The sequence below is a fragment of the Lagopus muta genome, chromosome 1, assembly GCF_023343835.1.
Source record: "Lagopus muta isolate bLagMut1 chromosome 1, bLagMut1 primary, whole genome shotgun sequence".
Taxonomy (NCBI): domain Eukaryota; kingdom Metazoa; phylum Chordata; class Aves; order Galliformes; family Phasianidae; genus Lagopus; species Lagopus muta.
This window is the reverse complement of record NC_064433.1, coordinates 12,714,981-12,727,380: the sequence shown is the minus strand read 5'-3', so window position 1 is coordinate 12,727,380 and position 12,400 is coordinate 12,714,981. Positions and strand designations below refer to the sequence as shown.

The 12,400-nt window shown below is 39.8% G+C and overlaps 1 protein-coding gene across 2 annotated transcripts in view; it reads left to right on the top strand.

The window, feature by feature from the left end:
- Nucleotides 1-11,253, top strand: part of RELN (reelin) — a 268,188-nt gene extending 256,935 nt beyond the window's left edge. Inside the window, exons 61-65 of one of the 2 annotated variants that reach the window (XM_048942412.1) lie at nucleotides 257-476; nucleotides 1,462-1,659; nucleotides 2,062-2,160; nucleotides 6,648-6,783; nucleotides 10,054-11,253. In XM_048942412.1, coding sequence (XP_048798369.1) covers nucleotides 257-476; nucleotides 1,462-1,659; nucleotides 2,062-2,160; nucleotides 6,648-6,777 — 647 coding nt within the window. In that variant the 3' untranslated portion in view covers nucleotides 6,778-6,783; nucleotides 10,054-11,253. The remainder of the gene's footprint in view (nucleotides 1-256; nucleotides 477-1,461; nucleotides 1,660-2,061; nucleotides 2,161-6,647; nucleotides 6,784-10,053) is intronic. The other variant, XM_048942422.1, reaches the window with a different exon arrangement.
- The last annotated feature ends 1,147 nt before the right edge of the window (nucleotides 11,254-12,400 follow it).

Sequence of the window (12,400 nt, the reverse complement as noted above, 5' to 3'; positions counted from 1 at the left end):
AAAACGGGGGAAGCTCTATTGCAATCCTTGAAGTTGTACTGCTGTAAAAAATAACAGATTGGCAGCTTCAGTTTCATAAAAATGAATGCTGTGCAGCAATGTGCACACTATTAATGGATTTGCTGAAACATATTCAGCCTGTAGTCACCCTGTGTATTGAGCCATTAACTTGAATGTAACTACAATGGATTGTAACTGAATTTTCTCAATTATTTTCATTTCTTTGTGTTTTATAACTTTGCTGTTTCATTTTTAGGTGATGACTGCTCTGTTTTTAGCCATGATCTACCCAGTTATATTAAAGATAATTTTGAATCTGAAAGAGTCACTGAAATAAACTGGGAAACCATTCAGGGGGGAGTGATAGGGAATGGATGTGGACAGCTGGCACCCTATGCCCATGGAGATTCACTCTATTTTAATGGATGTCAAGTACGACAAGCTGTGACTAAGCCTCTGGATCTCACCCGAGCAAGGTAATACTTTGAGCAGAAAATGTTCCTTCAGCAGCTCATGAGAAAGGAAATTCTTTCTATGCGTGTGGAGCCATGTGAGGCAGTATTGAAGAGGATAAACTAACTTGGCTTTACCATGCAGTTAGATGTGGTTGGCAGATAAACAGAATGCTTTGTGACTTTGATTTGGGAGATAGAATGAGGAGGAAGCGATGTCAAATGAAAAGGTCAGCTGTTTTCATCATGTCCAACTGAGAGCTGCCTTGTAAGCCAGAACTGACGATGAAGCCATTGGCAAAGACTGGATACCAGACTGCCTGGACCAGTGCCTGATCTGATAAAACAAATGCCACGTTTGCATGTGCCTCCAATGGCAGTCATGAGTGAAGATGCTATCAGTAATTATGGACTCATTTTCCTGTTTCAGTTGTCAAATAAAATTACATTCACCTGGAAATGAAAATGAGTATCTTTTTCTTCTGTTAAATCTCTTTAGCCACAGAAAAACAAATGTAACCAGCCTGTGCTGACCCTTAACAGAGTGACAGCTTTCTGGACTGGTTTTGTCTTTAACTGTCTAAAGAATTATTAGAAGCAGAGTGAATCAGCAAATAGGCCAGATATAAATCAGACTCCTTGTTTCTTATTTGAATGCCTAGGTAGAACATTTGAAATCCTTTCAGTACTTTGTTCAACTTTTATTTGCCCTTTTTAGCATTTCATACATTCACTTGCGTGTTCTATTTGTATACCTCATTTGACTGCAGGTACATTGTAAAATTGGATCTATTGTCTTCAAATATATGGAAATATGCTGTACACAGCAAATTATTACTTTGAAAGAGGAGCTGTGCTTTAGATGTGAGAAAAGTTATTTTACATATTAAAAGAAATGATTCTTGAGAATCCTGAAATTTTTAATAACTGCAATATACCTGGAAGTACAATTGTTCTTGTCTGGATACTTTTTTGCATATTGACAATCCCTTTTCTCTCTGTTTTACAGCAAAATCATGTTCGTTTTGCAAATTGGAAGCATTTCGCAAACAGACAGCTGCAATACCAATCTAAGTGATCCTAACACTGTAGACAAGGCAGTGCTTCTCCAATACAGTGTAAATAATGGAATTACATGGCAAGTAATTGCACAGCATCAGCCAAAGGACTTTATACAAGCCCAAAGAGTGTCTTATAATGTTCCCCTGTGAGTACCCAGTCACATTTCATTACGTCTAAATGCACAAGATACATTTATGGTAGGAAAGACCCTATTTTTGCATCACTGCAAGAAAAATAAGGTTGATGAGAGGGTAAGCAAAGAAGGAAGTTTAAGCAGAAGGCTGATTAAGAAAGAAAGGAGAGTGCTTATTAAATACTTGGGAAAAAGCATAATATGCTTTTAAAGGATAAGAAGAAAGTATGCTTAATTCTTCCTTTTGAGCGTGCAATTGTTCACCATTGAATATTTTGTGCCTACAGGCTGTTGGTGTTTAGGGATGTACAAATAATGCTTTGTCTTTGCTCTCAGCACCTCTTGGGGGGAGACAGAGAAGTGTAAGCCTTTGTAGTCTGGAGCTCTCACAGGCTCTTGTGTTTGTGACGACAGGGAGGCACGAATGAAAGGAGTCTTACTGCGCTGGTGGCAGCCCCGTCACAACGGAACAGGTCATGATCAGTGGGCTTTGGACCACGTAGAAGTCGTCCTGTGAGTATCAGCTTCACCCCATCCCACCCCATCTCAGAAATACCTCCAGCATGGCACAAGTGTTAAGCTCAGTAAGAATCACTTTGGTCCAGGGAGACCTTTGAGAATCAGTCTTTGCTAATGCTTTGCCCTGACTGCAACCAGCAGCAGCTAAGATGGCAATGAAATATGTGGCACAGCAGGGGTAGGTGTTGTGCCTCGTGGAAAAACACAGGAGGGAAAGCGGGGCTTTATCACCACCAAGTGTTTGTGTGTTCCTGTAGTGTAGCAATGACTGTGAGATATATTGTGCTGGAGCATAAAAAAAAGGATATTTCTGTTCAATAGTGTGCTGCCATGCAAGGCTGATTTATATCCTTTCAAAGATACAAGAGTCTGCTGTATTGCTCTTTGCACAGAGTAATGTTGTTGTGCCTCTGAAAAATTTGCATTAGCAACTAATGCCTTATTCATTTCCTTTTTTAGTAAGAAGGATACTGTTCAGAAACAGGGTTCACTATATCAGGTTCCTATGGTCCGAGCTATATTCATCCCCTTGTCAAGATTTTACCAAGTGTCTTCACCCTCCTGGTTCTCCCACTATTAAGATGGGTTCCGCTCGCAGCTAACCCATTTTCCTGTGTTACGTCACGAAGAGATGACCTGCTTTTTCTCTAACAATTTAGTTCCAGTAGAAGTGAAATGCTAGTGGCTTCACTGGCGGGAACTCATCGCTGACAGTGGTTGGCAGAGAGAGGCGTGCCTGCTCCATAGATAGGTTCAAACGTTCCTTTTATTGAATAATTTACAAACCAACAATGACACATCAGGCTTGAATAGCATCCAGAATGTGTAATTATAAGGTTTTTGTCTTTAAATCTGAATTAGCAGAGAAACTGCAAGTAACATTTTGTAATAGTAGAAAAGTGGATTATCTGATTGCTAGTTTGCCCTGTACTTCTTTCCACCAAGCAGCACCAGCTTGCATGGCACTCATATCAACCCCAAGCCAAACTGGTCCCAACACTGAGTAACTGCACACGCTCTGCTGCTTTTACACCCTGCTGGGCGCTGCTTCCATAACATTAAGCTTAAAGCTTGAAGGAACAAAGGGATGGATGTGATTCCTGCCTTAGTTAATCAGTGGCTGTAGGATGCTGCACCATTTAAGACAGGAAAAATCATAAACCTGCAGGAGGTTCACAGTGTTCAAGAGACCGTAGATAAGAGCACTGCTGGTTATGAAATATTTCAATTTCTTTCTGCCTTGCAATTAAAATAAAAAGAGAATAATCGTGGGGAAAAAGTAGAGACTAATATTACCCATTAACCTGGGAAGCACAAGTAGGAGTGTGATAGATTTATAATAAGGAATTTTGGGCTAAATTCTGAAGAACTTTGATGATGAAATTGCCAGGTTATAAACAAAACAGACAAACTGAGTTGTGACAATTCAATCATAAGATTTGTTTTATGATAGAATGGAATTCTGTCTGTTAGCTCTAGCTCTAGCTGATCTTGTACACACCAGGGCTACCAGCTGTGTTGAGACATGTCCTGAATCACAATGATAGGACTTAGCTTTAATTCTTAGTATTGCTTCACTTTCCAATGATCAGTGTGGGCCTTAATCTCTGGATTTTCAATGGTTGTGAGAAATAGAAAAAAGTGGACAAGGAAGAAGAATCATCTTAGAAAAACTCATCAGAGGCAGCTTGAGCTTCCAAGCATCAGATGCTTTGCCACTGCCAGTCTCTCTGCCTCTCCCCATTGGTAGTATGAGGGCCTGAAGGTACCTAAAATACAAAATAAGATGCTGTGAGTGCTGTGAGTAGAACCAACATGTCAGCGTTTTTCTGTTTTCTGGACACATCAGTCTTCCTTGCCTGCTCTCTTGTGCTTTTCCCCATTCAATTTAAACTGGAAAGGAATTGGGGAGGAAAAAAAAAAAAAAAACATAACACCAAAAAAAACCCACCAAAAAACAACAATAAAGGTTTAGAAATGAAGGTGCTGGAAATGTCACCCCAGGCACAGAAACTCCACCAGCCCTGGGGCAAACATGCTGACTCACTGAGTCAGCTCTCCATCTAGACAGGAGGCAGTGTGTTCTCCTCTTCACCTACAGCAGAGAGGCATGGCCTGGACTAAAATCATTTAACAGGGTGATGTCATAATGTAATTTTCCATTGATTTTATAGGGAGTCAGTAAGTTTCTGCCTGGCTTATCTTTCTAAAAACAGATACTTTAAGAAACTTCTGTAGTTCTCAAACTGGAAATTACCTCTGCTGGCCATGTGACCTTGACTCAGAAGGGCAGGAACACCCCTGGCTCTGGGAGGTGTTGGTGCTCTATTTCCTACACAGCCTGCTCTCTGTCCCCTCATAACCTTTCCACACCTCCACCCACCTGAGGGACTCCAGCTGATGTACACGCACATGCACCCCTCTGGCCACCATCTAGATTATCCTCTTTGGCCCCGTGTGAGGTCTGCTCACAGATGGTGTGGGTTTCATGCTTGTTTGTGCTCTATGAACCCATGTCACCACAGCAGACACCTGTGTGGCATTACAGCAAGAAGCTGACCTGTAACTGGAGGTGTGGTTTTGGCCACAGGGAAATCTCTTGTTTTCCATACAACTCATCTCGTCAGCCCAGAGAGTAGTGGAAGAATCACAAACATTCTCCCGTATTCCCTGTACCTCTTTGGCTTGGCTGTCTGCAGACCCAGCAGTGTGCAGAGCTCTGCCAGCTTTCCCTCAGCCCAAGGGCAAGTTAGCTGTGCTCACCTTGGGCAGACTATGGGCTGGAGTAGGAAGGCAAGTAAGGAAAGCACCTGCTGCAGGTAGAGCGGGTCAGTAGGCTTGTAGTACTACCCAGGCTTTTCGTGATTTTATTCCCCAGTTGATGTGAGGAATATCTGTGCTCCTCCTTACAGTCCTCCCCAGAGACTGTCCACCCAGGGACAACTATATGATACCTTTTTACATGCCTCACCTCTTCTTAGCTATGCAGAGATTTGAAATTAATTCTGTCATGAGCCCCGCTGCCACGCTGTAGCACAGATGCAGCCCACAGGTGATACACAGCCAGTGTCACAGCACTGTTCAGTCTAATTGATTTCTGAATCAAGGAACTTCCTCCTCTTAACAGCAAACACATTTTCAGAAAGCAATCTATTTGCTTCCTTTTTTTGCTGGGGGGAAAAATAGCCTGCAGGTGATTTGTCCATGCAAAATAGATAGCGATGATAAGAAAATGGATGAGTGCTTTTGTACGTTCCTTAGAATCACCCCACTTTTTAACTAATTGTTTGAATCGCTCATTGAAAAGCAGTATTTTTAATGCTGTACTGCAGCTGCAAATAGTGCTCACATTGAGCACCTCTTTCCAACACAGTACCTGCTTTGAATATGGGGTACATGAAATTGATCTTGCCAACTAACCATTGGCCAACTTATTTTAATAACGGTTGATATGTATCATGTGATGGAAGAAGATATTAGTTAGCAAGAGGTCCCTTTAGAGCTAGTGCTGATAATTCCTTTTTAGTGCCACATTTTTTCTCTGCAGCTGTAAAGAAAGCTTTGGGCACAACCTTCACGTGACTCCATGACTGTGGCTCTTCTTAGGATAAAAGAAATGTAGTTTACTCCAGACTTCAGAGTGTTTTTTTGTGTCCCTGCACTTCTGCCCTAAGAACAGCCCATTTCCAACTCTGCATTTCATCTGCACCTTGTTCCTCTCTCGAAGGAGAGCTCACAGCCTGTCTGCTGCACAGATACCACTCCCTTCTTTGCATGTGCACTTGAACTGCCATTTCTTTGTATATAGGGAAGGCCTTTATTGACTTCTTCAAATCTGAATTCTGATAAAAGATATTGAGAATAAAAGAACAATGATAAACTGAATACTAATGGTCTGGTGTTGCTTTCTTTGTACCCCAAAACTCATGATGTAATCCATGGGAATTGGAGCTGTGCAATGAATGCAAGTAATATTACACACCCTACTTTATTATGGTTAATTGTTGGGAAACAGAACGAATCCCTCCATGGCCATCACTCCATGCTCTTCATTGTCAAGATATTCTCACACTTTTGGCACAAATGATTTAGTGAGGAACTCAGTTGTATTTGGTGCAAAGGATGCTTATCCTTATTTTGCAACATTAAAATACAAATTATATATCCCAGCTCTAGCAAAGAGTGTTTATGTGGAAAAGCATTTTCATCTACTTTATTTTTTAATAAAAAGCAATTATTTGAAAATTGCATTGAAATTAAAGTACAAACATAGTCATAACAGAGAACAGAAATACTAAAACATTAGGTAATTATCTGAATATTCACAACATTTATGCCAAATTTAATCTGATGCAGTCTGTGCTCTTATGACATTTTTATTATGTTTCTAAAAAGTGCATGCTGAATTTTATAGAAAATAAAAATGTAAGCATTGATTTGAAATATCAGGAAATAATTTGTTCAATTTTTATTTTCAAAAGAGATGAAAAATCCTATATTGCCTCTAAACCTCATCAGGGTTTTATGACTAATCACAGTGCTGCATGCATTGAAAGGCATTTTCTAACTTGTGTTGTATTTCATTGTTTGCTGTCATTGGTTTTACACTAGAATAAGGTAAGTACTTTCCCTGAATCGATATGCAATATAACTTGCTGCTACAGCTACAGTACTTTGACAAAGTTTTGTGGGTGATGGGTCCATGGAAAATCCTTTGTGTTCTCTGAGATGTGCCACAGCTCTCTAGGGCCCTGATCCTGCAGCTCTGCCCCAGGGAGTATCAGGGGTAGCTAACGTTAGCCAAAGGTTTTCAGCATCTCACCGCTGGACAATGGCAGTTTTACTGGAGCTGCAGCACAATAAGCTGTACAAATGGAGGGCCCCCATCCTATCGCATGGGCAACCTCTCAGCTCCAAGGGGGAATTCCCACTTTTTTCTCTAATTAATGGCTACAGAGCAGAAGCCTTGGCCAGGTGTCATACGTCAGTGAATCTGTCTGGTGCCTGGGCACCCATGTCTCTCAGACACACAGTAAGATGGCGCCTGGTAGTTCTTGTTACTTGTAGCTATGCTGCTGTGTGCTGCCACAGTTAGATAATAGTAGCCAACACCATGACTGAGCTGGGGTTCAAGTCTTGATCTCACTAGAGCCAATAATCACATCGCTTTTCTTTTGACTCTCCTAATGAATAATTTGTAATTCTGCCACAAATTTCAACAGAACTGTAGCCCTGAGACCATGCCTTTACAGTTTTCCTTTCAGATTTGGCTTTGTTATCCAAATATTTTTGCTTCTGTTTGGTTCCTACCATGCCCTGTCGATCAAAAAGAAAAACATGAAAAATGAGAAAAACGTGAAAAAATAAGTGACGTTAGATAAATTAATTTTTAACTGTATTTTTGTATTTTTTAACTGAATTTGGCTATCTCCTATTTTCACAAATTTTAAATTGCAGGCTTTAGTTCAGACAATGCTCTAGAAAATATCCAGTAGACAGAATGATCTGCTAAAGAGCCAATGGCTCCTCCTCATAAACTGTGCTACAAGTCTCTGTAATCCAGTGCTTTTTCTTCTACCAGTAAAATTAATTCAGAGAATATATATAGAAATTAATATAGAGAGAAATTAATATAGACTTATTTTGTGAATATCAGCCTACACCTACAATACGATACTGTACTGTATTGTATAGGATACACCAATTTATCTCTAACAAGAGTGAAAACCATGCTGCTTTCTATAGCAGACATGAAGTTTTTATGTATGTAGCATCCAGTCCAGCAGTTGAGAAGCCTACCTCAGCCTTTGAAAAGAACAAGTTTGAACCACGCCAGTACAAGCAAAAAACCCAAAGCATTTAGTTCTTGGGAGTTTAGATTTTTCTTGTTTCTCACACATTGCAATGCTGTGGTGTTCCATGCAAGATGAGGAATGTATATTTTCTTTGTTTGTAACATCTTGATCATCTCATACAATAACTAAAGCAGACTGAATATACATTAAAAAACAATCACTTTTAAATCGTAGATAACCCATTATTCCTTTTCTCGTGTATTTCTTTTCCTTTTCTTTTTTGTCATTTTTGTGTTTGTTCATAGTTTTAAATGTCCTCATCACAACATGCGTGTCAGTTACAAAATGGTTAGGCGCTGCAAGTGAAATATAGGCCAGGCATACCTAGAAGCGTCCAAAATGGTGAAAACCTCTGTTGAGCTGCAGCTGAATGAGAGCAGTGAAAGGCAGCAGGGTATCACGTGGGGCCAGGACCAAGGACAGCAACTCCTTGTGCCGGGCTGCTCGAGGGGTTTTGCGACCACGCTGAGGATCTCACGGCCGCGCTCAGCCCTGAATTTAACTAGTTCCAAAAGGGGAAAATGTTTCAGCCAGACACGTCGCCGGGCTCCGTTCTGTGCCACGTGCCCGCAGCAAGGCCAGCTGGGGTTGGTGCGGGCCACTGAGCGCACTGAGGGTGATGCTGCACAGAGTATGATTAGAATAAACGCTGGCCTTTGGTGCTTCTTTGCACTTAAGCTACCAAGTAGCGTTAAAAGCATACAAACTGACCACTGTCACTCTCTCACACATAACTTACAAATTAGCACAGAACTTTTCAATTGAAAAATTCATGTGAAATTCAAGGGCAAGTCAAACTCAAATGCTCTAGAGCACTAACTTAAACAAGAGTGCAAAAAGTTGTGTTGGATGCATCCACTGTCATCCGGAGCTGGGCTTGTTTCATTCTTGTATGTACATTCCAGGGGAAAAAAAAAAAAAAAAAAAGTTTCATTTTTCCATAAAATTGGATGAAGAAATTTTCAAACTAGCTGGGAGACAGCTTGCAATTTATGGGCGGCTTACATTCTACATTTTGACACAACTGCTTTTATTTAATTTTATCATTGAGATTCTAGATTAGCTGTTGAAAAGGGTATAATTTTGTTACACATGTTTTTGTAGATGACATTGTCATGGTACAAAGCATAAGGTATCTTTGCCTTTGGAGGACCATACTTATTTTGCAAAGCATGCAATTATTTCTTTTTCCTAAGGGCCATATTCACTAAAAATAAGCTCATGCACTTGAATGTGTAACCAGTTACAGCATGTGCATTTACTCTTTACGGACTGGGAAAACTCACAGATGCCAACCTACCTGAAGGTAGGATCCAGCCCTTTGGCATTAGTTAGGGTTCAGGCACCGAACCCCAGGCTGAGCAGTCTTGTGCGCTGCTGCCCTCTCATGGCTCTTTCTTCCCTCAGTAGAAGCAGAAACCTAAACAAGATGAGATGATTCTTCTCCACACAAACGCGTCTCTCCTTCAGTCAGGATGCAGTCTCCTGCCTGGTTTCTTCCCATGTAATGATGCAGACTTCCCAGATCTTTTTCCAATTTGAGACGAGGAGTACAGGGGAGGGAAATATAAAATCTGCATAAAAGCATTATACTTCATTTTCTCTGTGGTAAAGGTGGAAGATAACAAAGTAAAGCTTTTCCTCTGTTCTCAAGATACAGCAACCAATGTTCTGAGACAGAAGGTGACTGGAGTATAAGACTGCAATAGAGAAACACGCTGTATTGAGAGGGTATGAAGTGCATGTAGCTTTAGTGAATATGGCCCCAGACAGCTCAAGCTTTAATTAGCTGAAAGCTCTTAACCTTTCCTCAAGATAATGAACAGTAAATAAAAAGCAAAGTGGGACAGATTCTCGATTGCCTTGTACCTTGTTGTACCAAGGGTGTGCTTTACACTACTTTACACGCTTCAAAAATTATGCAAGAAACAAGAAGAATCTGTCCCACTAGCTCATTGCTCCAGAAGCAATTTAAGTACCAATAACAAACTGACATTCTTCTCTTCCTCCCCTCGCCCTTTGATTTTAACAGCACTCGCAAACAAAATTACATGATGAATTTTTCACGGCAACATGGGCTCAGGCATTTCTACAACAGAAGACGAAGGTCACTTAGACGATATCCATGAAGAAATGAGAAATTTATTTTTTCCTCCCAACATGTGATGTGTTGCTTTCCATTCTTTGAACCTAGCACTGCATCTGGTTTCAGGACTTTTCTGCAACTGGCTTGATGAATAACTGAAAGCCTTTCTCAAGACGGAGTGTACACCACTTTTTCGCACTGTGAACTAATGAGAAGTGACTTATTTTCTCATAGGTAAATGTTTTAATGTTGACGTGTCTGTGAAAATTGTGATCTGTTGTAATATCAGTTACAGTGGCAGTATTGGAAGTAAGCAACTAATTCTGTTTAACAGGAAAAAAAGTTTAAGCACAAAGACTTTTCAGATTTTATGTTTAAGAACGTACATACTAAGTACAGAATTTAACATTTTTTGTCACATAGGTATTTAAGTGCACTGTATTTCAGCTCTGTGTCATTTTATATGATTAAGTTATCATTGTTTGTCCTCTTTGTATTCTACAAAATGACACATTGGCACTGTATTTACTTGTTTTGTTGTTGTAATATTTTTGCTGCTGACTTTTGGGCTATTTACCTTCTGACAAAGTGTATTAAAAAATCAAAGTACCTAATCAAGAAGATAATTGCAAAAGTAGTTGTAAAGACGTTGATATCTTTCAGTCCTATTCTTTTATATGTCTGTTGGTTAGCATTGTTTTGTGGATAAAAAAAGAATGCTTGACATGAAACCTTTTTCTACTAAGCAGTTGTGGATGAAGCCCCAAACAGAAGTTCCCTTTCCTTCTCTAAATGTAGTCAGTTCTCTGCAACTGATTTACTTACAGTAACTGCCATTTGGTGTCTGTAGTAATGAAGTGATTTGTAAACAGTGAACGTTTCATTGTGTTCTCTTAGGTGTTTGTTTCTCTTGCGGGTCATGTTTGTATCTTCTGATAAGGTTGTATTTACACCAGCAACGTTATAATGCCCCTATAGCCCTAAACTGTCTATTATCATAAATAAAATGCTTCACTTTATGGTGAACCAAGCTAAAGATCCATGCTTCAATAAAAATAATGTCAACAAACAACTCTGATGTTAGACTTGTCGAGCCGTGTAGGCTTTCCAAGAAATCATAAACCAAATTCTTTTACTAGCTATCTAGACTGCAATACAAATACTGATGGTATTTTTTAAAATATATACTTAGTACATGACATCACTTTGAAAACAGCAGTGTCTGCAGAGGCAAACACAGAGATCTTCCCAGGCTCGCTGGAACTTGTCCCAGTGCAAGGAATGAAATGGGACCATGAACCAATATACGCACTGACTTTTCTTTATCTTCAAACCCAACACAGAGGTGTCGTGCACCAACAGCATCAGTTTACACCTCACAGCTTTGTCCAAGCATACTACCATTCAGGATGAAAATATGGCACAAGTCTGAGGTGCAAATCGGTGTTTCCAAGCTCTGAGTACCACACAGCACAAAAAGGGCCTGGTTCAAAAGAGATAGAAGCCACTGTTTCTTCACACAGTATTAGAGATTACATACATGGCAGGCCTTGATTAATTGTGTTGTAGTTATGAAATGTTTTCTGAGATACAAGAGGAGACTAACAAGTACTTGGAAGAGAAATCCATGCACGTTACTAAGTAAGCAAACCACAACACATTCAAGAAATCTGACCTAATGATGGCAGGGCAGGTATGGAATGGGCAAATATCAAAGCAAAATATCATACACATGTTATGCCCTTAAATCTTCTTGCATATCTGCTTCTGGCCACTGGTTTTGGCACTATACTGGTTTGAACGAGTACAGCATTTGTTATAAATCTATGCCAGATACATAAAATGTGTTTAACTTTCGAGTTTTTTGGTCATTAGAACCTGAGAAGTACAGGGAAAAAAAGCAGGTCATTCAGTGACCAACAAGTCAAAACTTTGGCTTGGTCAAAATTATGCAACCAGCCTTTGTCAAAACAGGAAACTTGCTGCAAGAGCCCAGCTCATGTGTGCTTTCAGGACTTGAAACAAGGATCTATTCAGAAAAAGAACAGGAAGAAATAGGTGATTTTATTAAAGGACATAGTATCTTAATGTTTGTGCAAGAGATTTTAAAATATTGTAATAGAAAGTTTCACCCATTAAACAAACAAAAAGGCGAGATATTAATAAACAATCATATTTTTTAAGATAATCTTATTTGTCCTAGTATGCCATGAGTAATATGTCAAACTAAATTCATGTGCTGCTACTGTGTTGCTAGGGTAAGGAATTCATTTATTTTACAGGCAGCAAGATT